General features: G+C 59.4%; 2 protein-coding genes across 3 annotated transcripts in view; one reads left to right on the top strand and one right to left on the bottom strand.

The window, feature by feature from the left end:
• The window catches only part of INTS1 (integrator complex subunit 1), a 29,097-nt gene extending 28,426 nt beyond the window's left edge, over positions 1 to 671 (bottom strand). Inside the window, exon 1 of the mRNA XM_033096280.1 lies at positions 341 to 671. Coding sequence (XP_032952171.1) covers positions 341 to 398 — 58 coding nt within the window. The 5' untranslated portion in view covers positions 399 to 671. The remainder of the gene's footprint in view (positions 1 to 340) is intronic.
• Positions 672 to 11,859: 11,188 nt separating this feature from the next.
• Positions 11,860 to 23,699, top strand: MAFK (MAF bZIP transcription factor K). Of its 2 annotated transcripts, none has more exons than XM_033096575.1 (3): positions 11,860 to 12,054; positions 19,946 to 20,025; positions 20,898 to 23,699. In XM_033096575.1, the coding sequence occupies exons 2-3, from the start codon at positions 19,990 to 19,992 to the stop codon at positions 21,315 to 21,317; spliced, it is 456 nt and encodes a 151-aa protein (XP_032952466.1). In that variant the 5' UTR covers positions 11,860 to 12,054; positions 19,946 to 19,989; the 3' UTR covers positions 21,318 to 23,699. The 2 variants fall into 2 exon arrangements, with proteins under 2 accessions (XP_032952466.1, XP_032952467.1); XM_033096576.1 differs by lacking the exon at positions 11,860 to 12,054 and adding an exon at positions 19,125 to 19,277.
• Positions 23,700 to 24,762: the final 1,063 nt, after the last annotated feature.

The raw sequence follows: 24,762 nt of genomic DNA, 5'->3' as shown, positions 1-24,762 counted from the left end.
GTTACTCTCACTTTACAGAGCACAACAAGGCACAGAGAGCCCAGGTGGCGTGCCCACGGCCACACAGCCAGCGAGTGGCCAGGGCTGATCTGCGGCCAGCCGGGCTCCAGTCTGCCTGCAACCACCCGCCTCCGGGCCCGGGAGCTCCTTCAGCTACTTTTTACTGCCTGCGATGCAGGACGAGACCAGCAGTGTCCTGGAGACAGTCACAGCTGTCCCAACTCTCCCTGGGACTCAGAGAGCCGCCTCGGACCAAGGGCCAGGCGACCCCCGATCCCTGAAAAACGGTGGCCGGCGAGTAACTAAGGCCCCGCCGCCGCCGCAGGCAGGAGCCGCGCACCTGAAGGCTTGGCCGCAGCGCTGGGCCTGCGCACGGTGGTGGGCTTGGCTCGGTTCATTCCGGCCCCTTCCCCTCGCTGCTCCTCGCTGTGACGCGTCACCCGGGAGAAGACCAGCGCCGAGGCGGTCCTCCACTTGCTCGCTCATTCATTCGTTCCTCTGCCGCTCGGGGTCTGGGGGCGAATGGGCCCCGCCGGACGGAGCGAGTCCGAACGGGCCGCGTGAGCGCCGCCTCGGATCCGCCGGGAGAGTGGATCTCGCCGGCTGCCGCCGATCTCCTACAAGTGGCCCACGGTACCCAGCGCCCCACCACCACCCCGGCCGCCCCGGAACCGGAAACCGACCTCACAGACCCGACTTCCGGGATAACCGGAAGCAAAACAGCGCAGCGAGAGGAGGGCGGGCAGGGCGGTGAGATGGGCCACGTCGCCTGCTCGGTGCCTGCAGCGCCCTCTGGCGACGGGAGTCCGGAGGGGCCTCTCTGCCGCTTGTGTCTCTCCGGAGAGGAGGCAGCTGTCACCCTCTTTTTCTGCAGGTGAGGATGATGTGATTTAGTGACGTGCCCAAGGAAACACGGCGAGGAAGGGTAGCATCGGGGTTCAAATACACACGTGCTGGTCCTTCAGAGTCCTGCTCTCCCATTTATGGCTCAAGGGGCAGGTTCTGGGGTCCCTAAGGTGGAAGGCTAGGAGGGAGCCCAGGGACCAGGAGTGGGCACAGTGCAGAAGAGCAGGAGGGGCCTACAAACTCCAGCCCGTCCTCGGGGCATGGAGGCCAAGCCCTAATCAGAGTCGGTGTCCTGGCCTGCACAGTGGGTCACTGTCATAGTCACCAAGGCTCCTGATGCAGAGGACGGGGGCTCCATGCTGACGGAGACTCTCATGCCCTTCTGTGCTAAGGGTCTCACCCATCCTAGAGCTTCTCAGCAGTCCTGGGGCTTCTTGCTGTAGTCCACGTCCCACCAGGAACAAGGAACTGAGAGCAACAGCCCTGCCTGCAGCCCGGCCACTTGCTGGGTGACCTCCTTGTGGGAAAGCCCTGAGGGCTCCCTCAGAGCTCAAGCCCGCGTGAAAGGAGACGGATGCAGGTAAAGACATAGCACATTCCCAACAGATCACGCGCTGCAGAAAGGCCGCTGGCATAGGTAAACAGCACTGGGCGTGGGTTAAAGCTGTGAAGCATCGTGTTGAGTGACTACTGGCAGCGAGGGGAAGCTGAGCTTTGGAGGGAGCAGAGGGAACGGGGCAGAGATCAGATGACAACTCACAAAAGGTGGTCAGCGTCCATGCACTGGACCAGCTGTGTCTGCTGGCTGGTAACGGTCAAAGTCAGGGGTGCGGCAACCTGGACTGTCAGTGCAGCCACGGGGCGTCCCGTCAGCGCTCTTCTCAGAAGCTGCTGCAAAAGGACCAAACAACCCTTCTGTGATGGAGCAACACAGTCCACGGTCAGCAGAAAAGCTGGTTATAGACCAGTGTATAGTAAGTGACCGCCTCTATCTAAAAGTAGACAAATTCTGGAAAGAAATACACCCAGTGGTTCCCGAGGTTACAGGGAGGGCAGGCCATGCAAGCCATCCATTCGCTCTGTGTTTCAGTATTGCAATTATGTGAATTGTTTCCACTAGGAAAAGAAGAAGAGTGCACTTGTCCTGTGGGGCTGTCACGGGATCTTCCCTCCCATGGCCGGCCGCTCAGGTCCCAGCCTTCCCTGCCCAGGACAAGTCAGGCAGGGCGGCGGCCAGTGCTCTGCCTGTGCTGGCCCCTCCTTGGCTGGCTTTCTCTGCTCTCTCTCACTGGACAATCTCCTCCTCATCCTTCAAAGCCCAGCCTCCCAGCTACGTCCCTTCCTCCGTGAAGCCCTCAGGCTGCCCCACCCCAGCAGGCAGTGGATGCTTGTCTACTGGCCCCTCTGTCATGGACATTTGCTGTGCTCAGGGGCAGTGCCTCCCTAGGACCAGCTGGCAGAGCAAAGCCTAGAGAAGCCTGGCTGCTTGGGTCTGGGTATGGCAGTCAGAGGGCGTGGGGTCAGATGGACACTTCACTAGCAGCTCTGGAGGACTGTTTCCCCTGAGGGGTCAGCCTAGCCAGCCCAGGAAGGAGGAAGAGCAGCGAGGGGCCTCAGTAGCTGCAGTTCGTGGGGGACACCAAGGCTCCCCACAGATGCCTCTTGTGTGAGCTCCCTGGGGTGGCTGTACCGCACCCCAGACCAGGTGGCCTGATTCAGCTTGAGACGAGGTGTTGCAGGGCACTCCCTGCAGAGGCTCTAGGGGACCGTCCTTCCTGCCTCCATCGTTGTCATAGGGCCATCTCCCTTTGGTGTGTGTGTCTCCTCTTCTGGCTCTTATAAGGACACTTGTCATTGGATGTAGGCCCACTCTAATCCAGGACGACCTCAATCCTTATGATGTACAAAGAACCGATTTCCAAATAAGGTCCGTCCTGAGGGTCCGTGTGGGTGCTGCAGCTCTGCACCAAGGACCCTAGGCCTGGGATCTGCCTCCCTTCTTCTCGCTGCCCTGTCCCAGCACCACGGTCTTGTTGCAGTTTCTGGAACCCGCCTTTTGCTCATCTCAGGGCCTGTCCTCATGCTGCTCCAGTGTCAGGACCCTCAGGCATTCCCATGGCCCCTTCGCCCTGCCTGGCCTTCCTCTTGCCCTGTCCCTATAACCACGGCCCCAGCCCCCACTGGACACCTTCTTTTAGAACACTGCCACCCCTGGGATCTTGTTACCCCCCTATTTGTCTCTTTCTTTATGGCCTGCCTCCCTGCCCAACGTAAGCCACCAGTGAGCCACCAGCCGCACCTGGTCTGCCCGTCGCCTGCTGGACCCAGAGGCCCTGCCACAATCAGTAGATGTGTGTGGGATGAGGGAAGGATGAGTGTGAAGCCTTCAGCCCGGAAGGTCCCATACAGGAGCCATAATTGTTAGGAACTAGGTTCTCGGTTTGGCATGGAGGGAAGTATCAGGCCTCGGACCCCCACGGTCCCTGGTCGTCTTTGCTGTGACCCCCCCAGCCACAGTGAGAACCTTCCCCCCCTCTTTGGCCTACTGACTGTGTGGTGGGCTCCCCCTCACTGCAGGAGGGAGTTCCTGCAGTAGAAAGCAGCCTGGGGCAGCCAGCAGGGTGGGGACAGAGTGAGCAAGGACTTGCCCCAGGCCCCCAAGGGGAGATGGGTGACGTGGCAGGTCTGCAGCTGCTCGGGTCTAACGGCTTCTGGGCCAGGAAGCAGCTGCTCCCACCTGCGTGGCCTGGGCCCAGGCCTCCCTGCGCGGGTCAGGTGTCCCTGCCCAGCCCAGGTCTGGCACTTCCCAGCACTGTGGGGGGTGGGGGTGAGGTGAGGGACTCTGGGGAACAACCGCAGGGTGCCTGTGGGGCTGGTCGTCTCCCACCTACCTCGTCCCCTAAATGTAGTAAGTGCTTCACCAGTGCTGGAAGCCCCACAGCAGCTCAGTGACAGTTTCAAAGCAGTGAGTCAGCAGTTATCAGGACTCAGATGCCCTTTCCTGGGCGGCACGGGAGACCCATCTACATTCAGATGGAGGTTTCTAGAATTTCCTCTGTTGATGAGCATTCCTGGGAGGGGCAGGTGGGTGCGGTGTCACCGCTGGAATCTGCCAGGAGATGCCACTGGGCTGAGGCTCTCGGCCAGAGCAGGAGGAGGCGACAATGACTTCTCATGGGCCGGTGCCCAGGACCCTGGCCGCTGGACGGAAGCTCCAGCAAGGCAGCCTCTGGCGGGAGGCGGGGAAGTGCTTTCCAACAATTGTCTGAAAATAGACCAGGCCGGCTCACGAGGAAATGAGTCCCCCATCACGGGAAGGGAGCAAGAGAGAGCAGGAAGACTGCTTCGCAGGGGGTGGACCTAAGGTCTCTGACCCCGAGAGGCCCTGAGTCCTCCAGTTTTTGGATGACGGGCACCCCAAATGTTTGGGGATGTGAAGCTGAGGAAGCAGGACTAGGGCACCAGCACCTCACCTGCCCCCCAGGTGTGCTGCTGTGGGAAAAACTGCGGCTCGCCAAAACAGGACTTCCAGGGGTGTGCCTGGGGTGCGCTGGGCACAAGCTGACTGGGCGGGAGACATTCCCTCCCACTGACACCTGTGCCCCCTCGGCTGGACCAACCCCCTCAGGCCTCAGTTTCCCTTTCTGTTCACTTAGGCTCAGGCAAGCAGCTCTGGGGCAGGAGGGCACTGGGACGACCTGATTTTACCTCTTCTGTCTCACTGTCCCTACACGATCAAAATGTCCCCAACACTGTTGTGGGGAGGGGACGGGGTGCTACAGAGAATTTTGTTTCCCTGTTTTAGCTTGTTCAAGTTTCCTGCAAAGAGCATATACTATGTTTGAAATTAGAAAAATATCCTCATGCACTTGCCTTAAAAGTAAATAAATAAATATCCCGGAAACCCAAGCCATGTCCTAATCGTGGTTCCCAGGCAATGTTTTTCACTGAGAATCGCCACCACCAACTCACACTACAGCAGTGTCCTGACTTTTGGCTCAGAAACTGTGGTCAGGGGCAACTTTTGCCAGGTGGGATTGGTCTAGATGAGTCTCAGGCTAAGGAAAGGCCAGTGGAGAGAGAGGAGTGTCCGATTTGCAGACATCTAACATCAAGTCATCTGACATGTATCAGTTGTTTACAAGCTCCATTATTCACAGAGGTCCTGTGCTATGACCTGTCATGGCCCAGGGTTGACAGGTCAGCTGGGCGGCTCTTGTGGGGTCTAGCACACAGTTGCAGATGGGTGGTGGCTGGGGCTGGAAGCTGTGCTAGCCGTGCTGGGGCCACAGCAGGGCCACCAGCGTGTGACTTGGACTTCCTCACAGCATGGCACTGGGTTTCCAGAGCAGGAGGCTGAGGGACAGAGCCAGGCAGGATGTGCGTTGTCGTGCAGTACAACACAACAACACAGAGGTAGCTGGTCTTTGTCCTGGTTCCTGGCACAGAGCTCCTAAAACCCTGGGCATTTCCTGAGCGATGGGGATGATGGGAGCACGTTTCGATATTGAGCGCCTCCCACCCATGCCTGAGGTTCTGCTGACAAGGCGGCTGGGGCGGGGGCCTCCAGGTAGCTCCAGGATGGGGGCCTGTCACCGGAGGCCCTAACCATGATTAGAGGGTTGGAACTTTCAGTCCCACGTACAGACCTTGGGAGGGGAGGTGGCTGGAGATTGAGTTCATCACCAGTGACCAGCGGCTTAAATCGGTCCTGCCCATGTACTGACACTGGGATGAAAACTCTTGAACAAGACCTTCAAGGAGCTTCCGGTCAGTGAACACGTGCAGGTTCTGGGAGGGTGCTTCCCCAGGGGTGGGGTGGGGGGACATAAAGCTCTGTGTCCCTCTACACCTTTGTTCTAGCATCTCTTCCACCTGCAGGTTGTTGACTTGTACCCTAAGTCCACACTTCCCTGAGTTCTGTGATTTGTTCTAGTGAGTTATTGAACCTGAGGTGGGGGATCACGGAAACCCTTGAGTTTGTACTCAGACGGGCAGAAGTGCCGGTAACCTGGGCTCCAGACCTGAGATGGCACCTGAAGTTGTGGGAACCGTCTTGGGGGACTGAGCCCTTGACCTGTGGGGACTGTGCAGACGCTTGGGTTAGTGGCAGAATTGGACTGAATTGTAGGACACCCAGTTGGTGTTTGGAAAAACCAACCCATTCCTTTCATGACCTAGCCTTGAGGGCACCTGATGTCACTTCTGCTGTCCTCTGTCAGCCCAGGCTGTCTTAAAGATCTAGCCAAGTTTACGGCCACACACATTCGACCTCTCAGTGGATGACACTGTCACAGCCATCTCTGGAAAACACAGCGCACTACAGTCATAACACTATAGTTATGACTACATAACGGTGCCTTGGCTATTGGCCTGCTGCAGACCACAAATATCAGGTAACGAGCCACGCCCACAAGCTGGTGGACATGTGGGTTGTTTCAGTTTGGGGAGATTACAACTAAGGCCAGAAAAGATACCTGTGCACAGGCCATTCCCTTGAACCGGATGTCACCTGCAGACAAATAGCCAGGCCATCCTGGTTCTCTCATCCTCCTTAACTTGGAGGTGACAGCACTGTCTTGCTGGCATCTTCAGATGAGTGTAACGAGTGCGTGCTAAGTACCTCACCCAGTGTCTGGCGCACAGAAGCAACTCAAACTTCACAAAATTGACAGCTACTAATATCATTGTTGCTGTTTGGGGTGGGGGGAAGGCGGCTGTGGCGTCGTGACTTGCATTTCCTGAGAGCAGTTTCCCAAGCACAGCACCGCTCACATTCTGTTTTGGGTGACTCCGTGTTTTATGGGCCGTCCCGTGCTCTGTGGGATGTTTAGCAGCACCCCTGGCCTCCACCCACTAGATGCCAGGAGCCATCCCTGTCCCAAGTTGTGACAATCAAGAATGCCTCCAGACTTTGCCAAATGTTCCTCGGGGGACAAGTCGCCCCTGGATGAGAGCCACAGCCCTAGACCGTCTCTAAGTTCCACAGGCACGAATGGCGTGTTTATGTGCAGAATACACGTCTACCCCGCCCCAGAGGCCCCTGGTGAGCTGTCCAGGTGGAGGGCGATGGTTCGGGCTCCCCAGCTGACCCACCTCCTCTGTAATTCACAGGAGTTTGGGCACAGGCACTTAGAGAAAGCAATGAGAGTCCGAGTGGGACACTGGTGGCCTTGCGCAATTACCTGGGTCTCAGGTGCCCACCTGGAAAATGGAACCAAGCATTCATGTTGCAGTCATGTAATATGCGGGCTATGGCCCCAGGTTGGGGTGGCGGCTGCAGACGTGCCCTCTCCAGCAGGCCTGCTGGCAGCTGATGGGCTGAGCATATTAACTGGAGCAGCAGGGACCTTGCCTGGGGGTGTGCTTCACAGACAGGACGTGGCTGCCATCCCGGGAATAAGGGAGGGGTGAGGAGAAGCATTTTCTTCAGGAATCTTGACCGAATTGCTCTCCAATTGTGAACAGAAACCACTGTCTTACTTAATAATAAAAAAGTATAGTAACGATGCCTGCGATAACGACAGCCTTTTCGTTTGAGAGCTTCCCCGTTTGATCGTCAGTCACCCCTCTTTCCGGCAGAGGGATGCAGAGACAGGCTCAGAGATGGGCCCTGGCCCCCCCCCCCCCCCGGGCCACAGGCTGGCCAAGGGCAGAGGGTCCTTAGGAAGCCCCATTCTGCTTCCTCCCTCTGCGGGCCCCTGCCCCCTTCCCAGATTTTACATGTGGAGGGGTCCCTTTCCCCTCTGCTGGAAGAAGAATGACCGTTTCCAGACTGGTGCTTTCATGCCTGGCTGCTCCCCAAGCCGACCATCTCCTTCACCCCAGAAGCCAGGTGGGGGCAAGCAGCCAGGGGCTCCCACCATCCCCTGAAAACCACCACCGTGGCCATCAGCTGCTTCCTGGCAGAGGCCCCAGCCTGCAGGGCCCTGGCTGCAGGGTGCCAGGCTGGACACCCACACTCCAGGGCACCGTCCAGGCGTACGTGTGGCCTGCCTCTGCTCAGCCAGCATGTGCCGCCTGCCTGGGCAAGTGCTTGTCCCTCCAAGGCTTGCTCCTTATCCTCAAAGGGTGGCCGTGGGCAGAGCTGGACAAGGGATAGGCGGAGCAGAACACGAGTCATCTGCTCTATGGTCAGCAAACATCCGTCTGCAGGCTGACCCTTGCGGGGCGTGGGGTGCATGCACTGGCCCCCTCAGCTCCTAGACAGCTGTTCTTGCCTGCCCATGGGGGAGCGTGTGGCAGGATGTCCCCATGTCTGGCCTGTCCAAGGTTCCAACCCCCCAAACCTGGGGGTATTTGTGGGGGCCCTTGGGTAGTGACTGCGGGGGCTCCTTCAGGGAGACCAGCTGCCCCTTAGGGTGAGAGCTAGTCCCTGCGTCTCCCCTCCCCTGCACTGTGATTGAACTCCGAGCCTCAGCGTCCCCCTCTTTCCCTGGACCTCGGACAGGGCCGCCTTAGTCCACCCAGGGCACTGCCCACCTCCACCTCTCAGGAGAGAGGGAGGGGCGGTGTGGCCCTGCCCCTCCCAGCATGCCCCAGGCCCCTCCCCGGGAACCAGCCCTGCACAGCTGGGTGGTAGGGCCGGCAGAGCCCCGTCGACCCCAGTTCCAGGCCCTGCCCGCCACAGGACTCTCCCGAGAGAAGAGGGGAGCTTATCGGGCAGAACCACAGCTGCCGCTGCCATAAAGCTGTAATAAAGGGGGCCCTTTATCAAGGCCGGCCAGGGACCAGGCACTGTGTGGAGGTCTTCACGGCTGTTTTGAAACTGAATCCTCACAACAGTCCTGCGTGGTTCCTTCTATTTTATTTCGTTTTTAACTTAACTTTATAGTTTTGAACAGGCAATACACTTACCAAAGGCAACCCTTTTTATCCTCTTGTTTACCTCCCAGCCTTCCTCTTGCAGGTCAAGACAAACACAAATACACGTTTTTATCTCCGTCCCTTCCTTACTAAAGGAGCACCTCATACAACCTTGCTTTTTCATTTGCAGCAAAGTTTACCTTGTCAGTGTAGAGGGATAAACGGCCGCATTCCTCGTTCACGGGTGCATAGTACTCCACCCACGGGTGTCCCAGTTTACTTGTTATTTTTCTTTTCACTTGTTTTTTGGTCTTTGTTGTTTTGATTTCTTAAAATATTTCTGTCCCGCAGTGTATTTAGCTTGGCCCTTAACAATGACAGCTCGGTGGTTTCTGACTTTTTATTACAGCTGATGCCACAACGATAAGCCTCGTACATCCCCAATTTTCTCACATGAACAGGAGTGTCTGTGGCACCGATTTCCAGCCACGGGATTCCTGGGTCTGAGGACAAGTAAGGTAAGTAACGTAAGTATGGAAGAAGCTGCTCATGCCCCTCTGCCCGCCCCCCGGCCCAGCAGTGTGTGTGAGTGCCTGTTCCCCAAGCCTTGCCATCACAGGACGTGGTCTGATTCTTGGATTCTCGTAGATGAGAAATGGCATTAAAGTGTCATTTTAATGTGCATTTCTTTTTGTTATGAACATCTTTCCCTATGTTTGTCATTTAGATTCCTCTTTCTGTGAGCCATCTATTCACAGTTTTTGCTTCTTCTTATTTGTCTTTCCTTTTTACATTTCCAGGAGCCCTTTGCGTGTTAGGGAGGTAATCTTCTGTGGTGTGGGTTGCAAATATTTTTTCCTAGTATATACTTTGTGTTCTGACTTGGCTTATGGTGATTTTTGCGTTGTTTCTTTTTTTTCTTTGTTTATGGTGTCTGGATTTTTACTCATGATTAGAAAAAATCTTTTCCCTCTCAAAGTTTTAAAGGAAGTCACTTATGTTTTCTTCAATTATTTTAATGGTTTCTTTAAAATTTATTTTTGTGATAAAATACACACAACATGAAGTTTACCATTTTAACCATTTTTAAGTGTGTAGTTCAGTGACAGTAAGTATACTTACGTTATTGTGCAGCCCTCACTGCTATCCATTTGCAGAACGTTTTCGTCATTTAGTGGTTTGTTTTTAAGAATGTTAAATCTTTGATCTAACTTGAAATGTATAATACTGCTGTATGGTGTGGATAAACTGTGGACCCAACTTCATCTTTTTCTAAATGGTTACCATGTTGCCCCAACATACTTTATGAGACTCCACATTTATTCTATTTTATTAAGCCCATTTTAAAGTTGAGGAGACTAAGACTCAGAGAGGTGACAGGAAGAGACCCCCTCCCCTACGTCACTGTAAGTGTGACCAGCATCTCCCACTTCTGCCTAATTCCTACCTCTCGATGACCTGTTTCCAAGGAGTGAAGAATAGTTAGACCACACTCTAACCAAAAGTTAGTGTGAAAAGACTGCAATCGAGTTAGGGAAATGAGGACACTGTTGAGAAACTAAATTATACCAGACCACTGAGGAGTCTGAGAGAGGGGCCACACAGGCGGCAGTGCGAGAGCTGCGTCTGAGGACAGAAGGGTTTGGCAGGAGAAAGGGGACCACGCTTCCAGTCCCAGGGGGAAGATCACTCTGAAAACCTCCTGGGGAGATGGGACGGTGTAGCTACTGCTGCTGTTTCATTTGTCCGTTTGTCGGCGGCAAACCCCTGGGCACCTGGTGGGCCCACAGGGGCGTGTGCCCGGTGAGCCCGAAGCTCGCTCTCGGAAGGAAGCCCCTGTCCTCCGCAGCAAGAAGCCGCGGCTGCTCCCTACATACAGAGCCATGCTGCCGGGCTAACTGCACACTGAAGACCCACAGACTTCTTGGCACTTTCCCCTGTCTGTTTCCCAAGATCCACTGGAAGGCGCCTGAGACCGCGGACACCCTTAGGTAGAGGCAGCTGTGCCAATGGGAGGTCTGCTGGCACTCCTAGAGGCTTGGCGGGTTTTCCTCCCTCTTTGTTCACAACTCAGATGTGCGGCCTCATGGAGGCAGCTCATTATATCTGGGAGGGGTCCAAAAACCAGCAAGGGGCTCGGCCTCCCATCCAACTGCTGATGTGGGCCAGGCCCTGTGACTTTGGACTGGTCACTGCACCAGCTTTGTTCTCCATCTGTGACAGGAGGAGGCTGCACCCCTCTCAGGACTGGGCCCTTATCTGAGGCCAGGGCACCACTCTGAGCCTCCCCATGGCTGCCATGGGGAGAGGGGTGCTTTAGGTGGGACTGTTCCTGGGGGCCCAGGTGTCTCAGAGCCCTGGACACTGAAGCTGTGTGTCAAAGACATTTGTCACCATATTACGTTGTTGGCGTTCCTACAGAAGAGAACTTGTTCTGTTTACACATTTGTTGGTCAAAAATGAGATCTCAAAAGACAGATGGGGGTGTCCTCAGCAGGGGCTGTTAGGCACCCTTTCCTCTCAGCAGGGCAGCCTGGCAGCCGGCAGAGAACTCTGCATGCCCCTGTATGTGTCCATGTCTTCTTGTGGTAAAGCCACCTGCCCTGTGACCTGGTTGTAATATTCTGAGTATTGTCCTGGGGCCACCCTTGGGAATGGGAGAGTCTCCCGAGGCTCTGATGACACTGGAGGGATGCAGTGCGGCCCGCCCAGGTAATATGGATATGGGTCCAGAGAAGAGCTCACTTCTCATCCCAGAGCCCAGCGAGGGCGCGCTCGAGGAGGGAAAGGGGGTGATCCCGGTTCGGTATGACCAACCGGGATGCCTGCGCCACGTGCGGGGCTCACTGCGCACAGGGGCCACCAGCACGTGGGGTGCACTAAGACACCTGCAGCACAGGTGCATTCTGCCGGCCCTGCACAGGTGGGCGCGGGTGCGGCTCCCTGAGCTCTGAAGGAGCCTCGGGCCACCCCACCAGCTCCCATCGCCCCGACTCCGCAGGATCTGGAGGAGCGAACTCAGCCGTCACCTCGCGGGTCCGAGGTCGGGCGGGGCGGGGCAGGGCCTGCGAGGGGGTGGGGCCTCGGGAAGGGGGGGGTTGTCGCGCGATGGGCGGGGCGATGGGGCGCGCGGTGGCGGGGTGGGCGGGGCGGCGGCGCGCGGTGGGCGGGGCGGCGTGACGCGCCCGACGCCGATCCCGGAAGCGGTGTCAGATGCTGGGGAGCCGGGCGGGCGGGCGCGCTGGCGGCGGGTGGCGGTGGGGACTTGTTGTTCTTCGCGAAGTCGGAGCCGGAGCGCGCGGCGGAGGCGGCGGCCCAGGGGGAGCGCGAGAGTGAGCGCGAGCGCGAGAGCGCGTGCCCGCGAGTAGCAGCCGCGCACCCGCTCTCCCTGCTCAACATAAGGTGAGGGGCACCGGGGCTCGGCGGGGTGGGCCGGGGGCGCGGTGGGGGCCGCGCTCCGCTGAGTCACGGCCGCGTGGAACCCTCGGCAAAGTTGGGCGGGACCCCGAGTCCCCGGTCTGGTCCGGCCCCGCGCACCTGCGCTCAGGTGTGCCGCCAGAGCGCGCCGCGCGGGCCGGGGTCGCCTTCTTTCTCGCGGCCGGGGAGCGCACCCCCCGCCACTTGCTGGAGCCCGGAGGCGAGGGACGCCTAGGACAAGGCGGGGTGGGCTGCCCGCGTGTCCCAGCGCCCTCTCCCAACCCACCTGTCTGCCTTTACCCTCCGGAGACCCACTCCAAGGCGGGAAGGCTAGGGCGAAAATAAACGGCCACGTGCAGGGTGCGCGTGGTCGCGCAGGGCCACTCGGCCTCAGGTACCTGGGCGCTCCCGCTGTGCTGTCCGGCCGGCCCTGCGGCCCCTTCCCACCGTGCCCGCGGCAGAGTCCATACCGATGGGGGGGGGACTCACTGGCCGAGGTCACCTTATGAGCAGCTGACCTGCCAGGGGTTCCCCAAGGGAGGCCTTGATCGGGAAGCTTTGGGTGGGAAGGGGAACGGGGCGCAAGTGTCACTTCCCCGAACGCCGGTGGCCCGCGCGTCTCATTTTTCTCCTCTGTGAATGGGGTTTCTTCTGACTTTGAAGTGTGGTGCCGCTGAGTTCAGGACTGGCGGCTTCCACACCTTCTCTGGCGCCTCAGAGGGGAGGGCACGGAAGCGCGTCGGTGATTCCTAGGAGAAGCGAACGCCTTGCCCTGGTTCCGGTAGGACTGTCACTCAGCGCAGTGCTGGAGTCTTCATCGAGACACCTGCCCGCATCCTGGGCAGCTGGTGGCTGCTGGGAGTCGCGTGCTCTGGTCTCGTTAATGATTACACTCTTGTTTACCTTTCACACAGTGCTGGTAGCAAGGCAGAAAGGGGATCTTCCGCCCAGCAGTTCATTCAGCAGTTGACCGACACACCCCCAGCCACCTTCTTCGGCCAGGGGCATGCCCAACACAGGGCGATAGAACCAGTGGGTCTCTGTGCGGTGGCTTGGCGGCCCCACTGCCCCTCCCATCACTTTATTGGCATTGGTTAGGTTTTTCTGTCACTGGGATCGCCACACAGGTATCCTGATAGAGCGCAGCTGCACCTGGTGTGTGCTGGCCATTGAGCCCCGACTCCGGTCCTGTGTTCTTCAGGGGAATGGAGCCTTTACAGAAGTGTTAGTCTGAGCCAGTGGGGGGGTCGGGGAAGTGAATGGTGGGCTTGCTGGTGGGTGGGGCACACCTGCCACCTGTTGCATTGTGGGTAGCTTAGGCTCTTTACAATCAGGTCCCTCCCCAGGTATCCCCGTAGGAATGTTGGAGTTGGAGCTCCGTAGAGGGGGTCTGCCCTTATACCCTAAAGCTAGACTCTCATTATTCCAAAATAAAGCATGTCTTGACTGAAAACACAAGGGAGGCTTCTCCCAGAAGTCAGCATGTCGGCCTCTGTGCTTGAACACAGCTGGACTTCAAGGGATCTCTTCCAAGTTCAGCGTCATGCACTTTCAAGGTGGTTGCTAAAATGGGAGTTGAATCGAGGCCACTGGGGAGCTGGGGTCCTACTGGGTGGAGGGCTTGCTGTGTTCCAGCCCCGAGGCTGCCGTGAGCCAGTGTGGTGGCTTTCGGTGCCGTTCGTTGTTGGCAGCTGTGTGTGCGTTCACTCTGGGACTCTGGTGTGGGAGCATTTGTTTACAATCTGGGGCAACCTGGGAGAAGCCCTGCCTGTAGCCTGGCTGTTCCTGAGTCTAAAGGTTTCTGGAGTGGACTTTCTGGATTTCAGTCCAGTCCACACAGGAATGGGAGCCCCGGCCAGCTGGGAGCAATCTGTGCGGCTGCCCCTCAGCGCCGTAAACGGTACCTCAGCCCTGCTCTCCGCGAGTGGAAGATGCATTGCTCTGAATTTACTTTTGCTTTTCATAAGTCACACAGTCGTCATGCTTCCTCTTTCTCACAATGGCAGGGAGCCCAAGTATCATCTGAAAGCTGTTGTGTTTCAGGGCAGGTGTGGATTAACTTGGAATCACACCCCATTGCAGATGAGGGAACCGAGCCCTGGGTTTCCTCGCCTGGTCCATGGCAGTGGAGTCCGGGTCTCGTGCAGCACCTGCCTGCCTTTTTGTGCTGATGTCTGGGTGCCTGGGCCTGGGGGGCACAGAGGGGTTGGGGTGGAAGCTCCCCCCAGGCCCCTTCCTCCCTTCAGTGCAGTGCGGACACATCTGTTATGCAGCAAACCTTTTATCTGCCAGGAGTGGGGGGCGGGCGGCAGTGTAGGTATGAGTGTCCCCTGCTGTCCATCCAGGACCTGGTCTTGGTGCAGCCCCAGATGTGTGTTCGGGAGAGGGCACCCCCTACCATATGGAGGGCAGGAGGGGTCCTCCTTATGAGGCAAAAGTTGGGGGTGTGGAGGGCAGGGGACAATGGGGAAGAAGGGTGGGAGCCCAGCGCAGATTGTGGGGGGCTCTAGGAAACCAGAGGTGGAGTCCTGGAATGCAACAGGTGGCCAGGGGAATGGGGGGGGGCTCGAGAGAGACGCTGAGGGGGTCTCTCTGCCTGCCTGTGGGAGTTGCACTTGGGGGACCTAGATCAGAGTCCAGATGGGAGAAGCCGGGGACCTGAGCTGGGGCACTGCTGCAGGGCTGGAGCAGGGAGACTCGGGCCGAGGCCAGGTAGCCTGGGTCAGCTAGTGGGTGTGGACAGAGAGGAGAGGCCGTGGGGGTGATTTCTGGGTGAATAACATGGAGTTCGTTACGTGAGCTGGAGACACAGGACAGGAGGCAGGTGTAGGGCGTCAGGTTTTCCAGGGGACGATCCTGTCTGGACGTGGAGGTTGGGCTGATTGAAACCCTGGGCGGCATGAGATGGACAGGATTCTGTAGGGGAACCGAGGCAGGAGGACCACCAGAGGTGTGAGGGGAACAGGTGTGGCCAGAAGCTGGGTGGTGGGAGCGAGGGGCCAGGGCACAGCCGGCCAGGGTGATGTGGCGTTCAGCCTGCCATCAGCCCAGCAGCCGCCTGAGTCACCTCTGGATGTAGCCAGGATGACACAGCTTCCTCAAACTGCAAAGGCAAGGTGACCAGATGTCCTCTAAGCCCGGCAGACAGTCATATCTTGCTGGAGGGCAGCCAGCCAGGGGCAGCCTGCAAGCTGGGTGTGGGCCGGGCTGGTGGGGTGCCCAGTGCAGCACTGTGGGATGGTGTCTGGAGTGGGTGGGGTGGTGGGAGCCCTCCTGGCTCTGCGAGCTGTCTGCAGTTGGGTGACAGGTGCCTGCTGTGTCGGCACCATGTGTGTGGCCAGCAGCTGGCAGGGGCATTCGGCTTTGGGTCACTTGTGAAAATGGCCCCTCCCCCTCCTAGAGGTGGCCACATCATGGTGGTGAGGGTGAATCAGCCGGTCTCTGTGACCTGGAGTCGGGGCCTGCTCCCCTAGGACGGAATCCCTTCCCTCCCTCCCTGGTCTTCCTCCTGCCCCTGCCCCTTCTTCCTGGACCTGCCATTTTCCAAGACCCGAACAGAGCGGACAGGGTGCTCCGGAATGGGAGGGCGGTGGGCAGGCTGCAGGACTGGCCACCGCCTTGGCTTCACACTGAACAGGAACAGGAATTTTGAGAGCCCACCCATGCTGAACCCCGGATTCTGCTTCCTGCCCGCATGAGGCTCACGGTCTAGACTGGGTGGCTGGTGGTTTAATCTCGGTTCAGAACTGGAGCCTTTTGAAACTGTAAACCTCCTTTTCTGCTGGATTCTGTAAACCTAGGGCTGTCTGGGTGGGGTCATGCTTCCCTCAGCCACCTGGCTTTATTGATGCAGAAAACGTCCCCCTGGGGTCCTGAACCTGGGCCCAGCCCAGCAAGGGCTGGGGCACAGCAGGGACAGCCAGGGCTGCACACTGCCCCAGATGAGCTGAGGCAGAGCCATGGGCGAGCAGTCGGTGTTTGCTGGCAGCTCTAAAGTGAAAAGTGACCCAGAAGGGGTCTGAGACCCTGGCCTCCAGCTCCCCTGCCTCCTGGAAGGGCAGTCCTGGACTGTGGAGCCCGGGCTCCCTGCCCTGCCCTCCGGGATACGCTGCGGTGGAATTCCTGCCCCGTTCTTACGGGGCCCAGAGGGGACCGACGATGCCCGGCTCCCTAACTAACTGATTCCAAACTGCAGTCACCAGAGTTGACTCCCCCTGGGCTGCTGCTGCGTTTCCTTTTCTTTTAGAGGAAATGGTCTTTCCTGTTAACCTTGCTTAGATGTACATCAGAATGAAGTTTCTCGCTGTGGGTTGAAAACCAACCTCCTCAGTTAGAGGAATAATCACCTAAAAGGTGTTCCAAGTGGTAAGTGCTGACTGCAGACTCTCTGGATCAGCTTCGTCAGGGCCTGGGAGGCGACACTGTCACTCTCCCTCAGGTGGGTGTGCGTCCACAGCGGCGGTGCAGACCCGCCTTCCCGGGGTCCCAGCCTGGCACTGGGGTGCGGGCTCCCTGCGTGGCTGGAGTTTTGTTTGTTGATGGACGTGGGACAGTGCCTGGAGCACCCTCACGGGAAGCTGCCGGAAGGGCATTTTTTGGTGCTGACCAGTTGCTGATGCTGTAATGCTGGCGTTCGGCCACAGCGGAAGGGGCAGTGGACTGCACGGCGCGTTCTCGCAGGCCCCGCGCGCTGGCCTGGCCTGGCCCCTCGCGACCACTGTCTCTAACCCCACCTGGATGCCGGCCAGGTTATTCCTGGTGCTCCGAGGGCTGCCGAGGTCGCCGATGTGCAGTGGTTTACAGATTGTGTTTCGGACGGTTGTATTAAAATCAGTGGTATTACAAACTGTCTCACAGAACTCTTCTCTGAACCTTTCCCAAAGCTGTTGTTCTTCTAACGTATGAGGTGACTTCAGGTCAGTACTACGTGTACTGTGCGTAGTTTGGGTGGAGGTAAGTAACGATGTCCTTCTTGTCCACGTGCTGAGTTCATGGAAGAGGCAGGGAGCAGGTCCCGGGTGGGCCGCCGGGTGCTGGGGGCCAGGGGACTGCTGAGTCTTCCAGCAGTTGGTAGAGACCGGTGGAGTGGGTCCCTGAAAGTGGGCAGAAGCCAAGGGGTGATGTGCCTGAAGCAGTGCGGGTGTCCGAGCACAGAGCCGGGGCCGGTGTCTGCTCCTGCCGCAGGCTCCCCATCTCCTCTTGTCCTCTGGTTCTTCTGGGGGGTCCTGGAGCAGGCCCGGAATCCCTGGGGGGCTGGGAGCAGAGCCCCAAGTTGGTCTGTCCCGGCATCAGCACTTGGCCCAGCTGAGGCCTTTGGAAGCTGGACAGGACCCTGGGGCCCCTTACTTCTGATCCCGCAGTCTTTCAAAAGGAGGTTAAGACGCACAGAGAAGAGGTTTTACTTAGTTATTCCCCATTCTGATCTGGAGATGGTGACAACCAGCACCCCGACTTATGCACGGTTGCCTTCAGGCCTCAGTTCCTGTCCTTAAACTGAAGGTGTGAGGGTTAAAGGCAGGTCCTGAGCTCAGATCCCACCGTGATGTCCTTTGTACAGAGAGGGGTCCTCCTCCCTCAGACCCGGTGGGGGGGACCCCTGAGCCCCTCTCTCAAGTCTCTGCCTGGGCTCCTCACCTGGGGTCCTGGCCCTCCAGAAGCTCAGCCTTGACCTTGTGGGTGTGGCGGAGGAAAGGGGGCCAAGCCCACAAGTCCAGATTACCTGGGCATCCTGCCATGGGGTAACCCTGGCAGGTCCCCAGAGGAGGTGTCCCTGCCCTGAACTCTGCCCCAAGGCCCCCTGTCTCCGCCGAGCTGGTTCTAGGCACAGCAGCCTGTCGGGGTCTACGCAAGGCCCCTCATTCCCTGGGGCCGTCCTTTTCCCTCCAGCAGGACCGCAGGCCGGGCAGGCCCTAGCCGAGCGGGTCCTCGGGTGGGCGGGGCTCCGGGTCTGTGGGAATGTGAGCTCTTGCTCTGTAAACAGCTGGTGACTCACCGGCCAGCTATGCCTGGCGGCTCCAGGCCCTCGTGCGCTGACGTGCTCCTGACCGGGTTGTGAGTTGGAATGGTACCCGCCACCCCTCCTTGCTGGACGTGGAAAAGTTTCTCATGGCTCCCGCCAGCCCCCCGCTGGCTTCCCCAGGGGTCTTGGACCCCAGCACTAAAGGGAGGGACGGGCAGTGGGGCACTTGGACCCCCCCAGATGACAGGGATCCAGCCACTGTCGGGAAGCAGCTTTCACCTCCCTGCTAGCATCGCCCCAAACTGTTGCCTGTCCGTCTCCACACGTGTGGAACCATGTGAGGGGTGCAGCGGAGCCCTCCGGCCTGGCCCTGCAGCAGTGCTGCCCCCCACTGCTCATCCTTAGCGTCCAGGACTGGCGGTGGCACAAGGGCCGATAAGGGGTTTGCGAGCGTGGGTGCTGAGACCCTCTGGTGGTGAGGGGCCAGCGGGCCCACAGAGCCATCGGAGGCAGGGCCAGTGGGCAGGGGGTCTGGGAGGTACTACAGTGAGCGTCCTGGGGCTGTGAACGAGGGCGGGCGGCGTGCAGACCACCCACCGGCCTGAGTCTGGTTCTCCCTGAGATGCAGGCTTTGATACGACACTGTGTCTGGGGCCCAAGGACCCTCCTTGGGTGTGTTTCTCTGCTCCCTCTGCTTTGTTCACCTTGTCTGGTATTTGGAACATCGGAGGCAGACCCTGACCCTGTAAACTGACGACACAGTGTACCCGCGAGTCTGAGGCCTGTGCCCCCTGCCCCACAGCTGCTGGGGCACGAGGGGTTTGTTTACTGTCCCACAACCTGTGATGTCTGCACTCTCGGCCCAAAGCCATTGTTGCTGTGGGCTTCTCTGTTTCCATGACGACCACCAGAGGTTGGCTACTTCCCAAGGTCGCCATGGCAACTATCAGAGGGGAATCATGCTTGGGATGCTTTGGCTGGCTTTTTCATGAATGATTAGAATGTGTGACACAATGCAGACGCGAAAATGAGAAGGGCGGGCGGCGGGGCTGGCGGGCGGCGGGGACAGCTCCCGCCAGACAGTCGATGAGCTCGCGTGGCAGTGGCTCCCCACCTCCCTGTCCCGGTCCCCCTGGTTGGTCCCAGGCTGCTGTAGGGAGCCCCTGCCCACCCTTTGGGCCTCAGGTCATGGCTGTGGGGCAGCCCAGGTGGAAGTGGTGATGTCACAGCTGCAGTGCCCTTGGCAGAGGTAGGCCTGCCGGGAGGGTGGGGCCGGGTGGCGGGGCTCCACCAGCCCCCCCATTGGGGTGAGCTTGGCAAGGGCAGGGTTTCCCGAAGGGGCCCTTTCTGTCGGAGAGGCAGGCTAGGTCAGGGGTAGCAGGGGCTGTTGCCAGGACAGGTGCTGCCCCGGGGCCCGCAGCTCCTCAGGTGGCAGGTGCGCGCGTTCTCAGGAGGCCTCTGCTGTGCACACTTGGGCGCTCCAACATGGCATCCTGTGCTTCACAGGTGCAAACGTGTGAACTCCGCGGAGGGTCAGAACAGGAAGCAACAGCTGCTCACGCACCTTGGGGTGCTGGCACTTTCCGGCACAGGCTGGGTCGGGGGGTGGGGACACTCGGATAAGGTGGGTCCGGGCCACTCCGTGGGCTGATGCTGGAGTGGGGGGTGCGGCTGGGCGTGCACCGGGGTTCCCTGGGCAGAGGCCCAGGCCTGGCCAGGATGCCCACCCTGGGGGAGCTGCTCAGGATAGGCGGGGGCCTGCCTGGTTCTTGGGCACCGTGACTGGACAGAAGGGAGGAGCTTCCTCAGAGCCTCGCTGCAGTGGGGACCTTCCTCGGGTCACTGGTGATGCAGCAGGCCCTTTCCCCAGCTCGGTGGACCTCACCACGCTCATTCTTGTGTTCTGTGGTTTTCTAGTTACAGTTTCCAAGCAGTTCTGTCCGGGTGACTGTGCCCAGGTTATGACGACTAATCCCAAACCGAACAAGGCATTAAAGGTAAGCGGGGGTGCAGTGGGCAGGCTCTGTCTCTGCCCTGTCACTTCCTGGCAGCCCCTGTTTGCCAGGACCACTCTCAGAGTGTCAGGAAGGAAACCCTGCTAACTGGAACAGGGTGGGGGAGTGTTGGATGGAGGACAGTTCACTGAGAGAGGTGGTGACACAGTCAGGGCTTGTGGCCTTGGGAGACACCGGCTCTGATGTCTAGGGGGTGACTCCTGTGTGGAGGGTGGTGGGGTAGGTGTGTCCTCACCCTGGCACCCAGGTATGGGCAGTATGGCCCTGGTCCCACAGAACTGCCGGCAGGGCACATGTGAATGGTGGCGCTCCAGCTCCCGGGGTCTGGTCCTGACTGTCCCTGCATGAGCCGCCTCTCTGGCCCTTTCAGTTTCTGAGGCTGGCGTGGCCCGTGGGCCACTGTTTCTGGTCTCGGGAGCAGAGTGGGGATCTCCGTGTATTTGTGGGCTGTGCATCTCCAAGCCCTGGTCGGTGTAGCCCCGTCCCACCAGGCCCAGGATGGGCTGCCAGGCCTTCCTGTCACTCACCTGCCTGTATCAGCCCTGCACCAGGCACTGGAGAGTCACAGAGGGTCAGAGCCTCCCAGAGTTTGGGTGGCTAACTGACCAGTTCACGGCGGGTGTAGCTGATCCCCCGCCCCGTGTGCACAATGTCAAGGGACCCCACAGGGACTGTTCCCCTCTGGTGGAGGAGTGAGGGCCGGCGGCCCGGAGCCCGGCTCTTGTCCGTGCAGGGTCTGTTCTCGCGTGGACAGCCGAGCCGTCCTCTGCGGTCACATGGCGTGGCCTCCCACCACCCCTCTGCACCTGCGGCCCCAGCCCGATCCCGGCGCTGACCCTGTGCGTGGCCCACAGGTTAAGAAGGAGGCGGGCGAGAACGCCCCGGTGCTCAGCGACGATGAGCTGGTGTCCATGTCGGTTCGGGAGCTGAACCAGCACCTGCGGGGCCTCACCAAGGAGGAGGTCGTGCGCCTGAAGCAGCGCCGGCGCACGCTCAAGAACCGCGGCTACGCCGCCAGCTGCCGCATCAAGCGCGTGACGCAGAAGGAGGAGCTGGAGCGCCAGCGGGTGGAGCTGCAGCAGGAGGTGGAGAAGCTGGCGTCGGAGAACGCCAGCATGAAGCTGGAGCTGGACGCCCTGCGCGCCAAGTACGAAGCCCTGCAGACCTTTGCGCGCACGGTGGCCCGCGGGCCTGTCACGCCCACCAAGGTGGCCACCACCAGCGTCATCACCATTGTGAAGTCCCCCTCCGTGCCCTTCTCGGCTGCTTCCTAGTGCTCGAGGCAGGACGCCAGGTGGACCTCATGCTTGACAGGGTCCCATGGGGACAGACCCTTAACACCCGAGTCGAAGTGCAGACCCCGCGGGGCACCCGGTGGGGCCACGGTTGTGGGTGCCGGATGAACTGTAGGGTCTTGTGAGCCTGTGTGCCGCACGCCTTCCCACACGCACACACACACACCACACACCACCAGCCTTCCTCTGGGCCCTGCCAGCTCTCTCTAGACTCTGCTTCAGGCCTGTGTCTTGCACCAGGGGAGTCGGGATGTGCGGAGGGAAGGTCCTCAGAAGGTTCCTGGCCTTGTGGCCCAATGGCAGGGGCTCCGTCTTCCACCCCTCCCCTAAGCAGCCTGTCATCACGTGTCAGCACCTCTGTCCCCTGCTGAGGCCCACCAGCCAGCACAGAAGCCCCCTCGCTGCCGTGACGGAGCTCCGGTGCCCCAGGAGGAGCCTTTTGTTCCTGGTGTCGGAACACACCCTGACCCTGCTTCAGCGTTAGCCAGACCCCGTACCAGGAAGCCGATGGAGGAAGGCTCTTGAGTGGGCGCGTGTGTGCACGTGCACATAGGGCGTACCTTCTGGCACGCCAGGGCACCAGCAGCATTGGGGGCCTTGGAGAAGCAGCTTCTTCCCTGTGGGGTCCCTGTGAGAGTTCCATAAGTGTTACGAATTATCCGTGAGTGTCGGGGTGAGTGGAGGGAGGTCTCCAGCAGGGAGCAGTAGTGGGCGCCCTGCTGTAGCCCACAGAGTCCTGGGAAGGTGGAGCCCGGCGCACGGAGGGGGCAGCGGGCGCGGGCCAGGGGGGCAAGAGGAGCACATTCTGGTGGAACAGGCGTGAGGTCGCCCATAGTCCCGGGAGCAGCAGTGGAGCTGGGTGGCACCCAATTCCTGCTGCTGAGGAGACAGGAGAGCAGGATGACAGGTGGGGGTGGAGGATGAGGGGGGCACGGGGTCGGAAGGGCGTGCGGACCAGTCTCCTGGGCACACCGTCAGCACAGAGGACAGTCAGCACAGAGGACGGGGACTCTGTATCCTTGGTGCTTCGTCGCCTGGGGCCTTCACTTGCCCTTTTGGGCGCTTGGAGCCCCGATGACCTTGGTGACCTTTGCTGGGGTTTCCTTCCCGGAGAGCTGCTGCAGGGGCTCCCGTGTGGCCAGGTGTGGCCCTGGCCCTTTCTGCCGTCCTGAGAAGGTGCTGGGTGAGCTGCAAGCCCAGCCCCACCACTGGCCCCAGGCTCCAGCCCCCCCCCCAGTGAGACCCCCAGCAAGCTGCCAAGGAGGGGGCAGAAGATGATCCCCAGGGCTTCCTCCGTCCTGCTGCTGCATCTGTTAGCAGCGGACAGAAGGTGACTGGGCCTTTGGGGGAAGGCAGTGGTCTGGGGTGCGCTGGGTCCTTGCGGAGCCAAGTCCTGCTTTGTAAAGGAAGCTGTCGGTGCCATAGCCGTGGTACGTAATCCACATTGGATATCAGTAAGGGCCGTGGGAGATATTTAAGAGAGAGAAGTATATATATATATATAAAAGTATATACACATTTTATCGTACAGAGTTTTTGTACCTTTTTCCTGTTTGATACTGTAAATCTAGAGCAGAGCCGCAGTTTGAGTGGGTGGAGTGGGATTCATCAGCTAGTCCCATGTCCCATGTCAGCCGGCTGGCAGCTCCCTAGGCACCCCCCTGCTCCCTTGTCGTCGTCCTGCTCTTCCCTACAGGGTCCCGCTGACAGCACTGGGTCCCCTGGGCCTGGGGGCCTGGCCAGGTGTCCTGGCCAGCTTGGTGGCTGCCTGGGTCCCCAGAGTGCCCTGTCCCGAGGGACACAGGTGGGCGAGCGTGGGCTTGGGCCCCATCCCTGGACCGAGCAAGTTCCTATCGCCAGGGGCTGTGGGCCAGGGCCCCCCATCTCCGGGGACCAGGGGCCACGGAAGGCAGACAGACAGGCGCAGTCCCTCATGTTTTTCCTCTTTTCCTTTCAGATCATTGGAATTTCACTGTCACAATTTAATATATGGAGTTTTTTATTTAAGAGAAAAGGCAAGGGCCTCTTTGTCGTGTGGGTTTGTTTTTGTTGCCTGTGCTTCAGGTCGCGAGTGCTTCCCCAAGCACGCGGGCCCTTGGCTCTCCCGTGGCAGGGCCTCCGTCTGAGCTCAGCACCCGTCTTCCTTTGCCTCCAGCCGCTCAGCTGTTTCATTTCAATATTTATTTTTGTGCTGCTTTTATCATGATATAAATTATTGAGAAGAGACCCTGTATGGTGGCCCTCGCTTGTAGGGCACGTGCCCCGCGCCCACCCTGTCCCCACGGCCACCAGCTAATTTATTGCTGTACATCTCTGCTGTGATGCTTTTGTACCTTTGCAATAAAGAGTTTTCTGGTTTCAGACCCATCTCACTTGTGGTTGGTGCTCTGGGCCACTGAGTGCTGCACTCCATTGCCCTGCCCTCTGTCACTGTAGCTGTGGGTGGCTTTCCCAGGCTGCGAGTTGCTGCGTGGGGATGGCCCCGGGGTGGGGGGGACAGCTGGGATCACTTTCTGGGTGTGGGCGGGATTCTGAGGACCCCCTCTGCACTGACCAGGATGCCCAGCCCTTAGACACAGCCTGTCCTTTGCAGCTAGCAGCGCCCCTGTGCCCCAGGGCGGGGTGCACCCAGCTGCTGGGCCAGCCTTCTCACCTGGTTTTGTCTGCTGGGGCTCTAAGATGAGCTTGCAGGAGGTTGGAGTTGGCCTGGGGGGCGGGGCAGAGAGCAGAGGGCCCGGCAGGGTGGCAAAGCAAGCCCCTCTGCCCCCAAGAGCCAAAACCAAGGGCCCCACCCCAGTCTGCCCTTCCATGGTGAGCAGCCCCCACAGCCCCTCCCAGGACCAGACGGGTCTGAAGGAGGGTCAGGCTTGCAAGTGAGCCCTGCATCTCAGGGTTTCTGAAACTGGCCAGCCCTCCTGCCTTGCTGTGCCTGAGCTGCAGTACCAGCCACGCAGGTTTACGTCCCAGCCCCTGATTTCTGCGTGACCTGGTCCGTTCCTTCCCTCTCCAAGCCTCAAACTCCCTTTTGCGATCCAGTATGGGGATGAACTTCTTAGCATAGTGGCACCATGCCTGGAGCTGGCTGTGAGCTAGGGAGGCACAGATCCTGGCCCGGGGCTGGGCTCCCTGGGTCACCTGAATGCTCTTGGGGTGAATCACTGGGGCCATTTCACAGATGAGAACACTAAGGCCAGGACAAGCCACTCCTGCCTGCCTGGCTACTCCTGGCCGCATGCGGTGTCTCAGGAAGGTGAGGCCAGTGAGGCCCAGGGAGCCCCCTGGGTCTTTCTGTGGCCCTGCTCCCCCTGCACGTGGCAGGCGCCCTGGGCGCCATAGCTTGTCCTCACATCTGTACTTTGTTCTGTCCACAGGTAGAGATGTCACGAGGGCCAGGAAGGGGCGAGCTGGACTTTGTGAAGCTGGC

The sequence above is a fragment of the Rhinolophus ferrumequinum genome, chromosome 24, assembly GCF_004115265.2.
Source record: "Rhinolophus ferrumequinum isolate MPI-CBG mRhiFer1 chromosome 24, mRhiFer1_v1.p, whole genome shotgun sequence".
In the NCBI taxonomy this organism is placed as follows: Eukaryota; Metazoa; Chordata; class Mammalia; order Chiroptera; family Rhinolophidae; genus Rhinolophus; species Rhinolophus ferrumequinum.
This window is presented reverse-complemented; position numbering and strand designations above follow the sequence as displayed.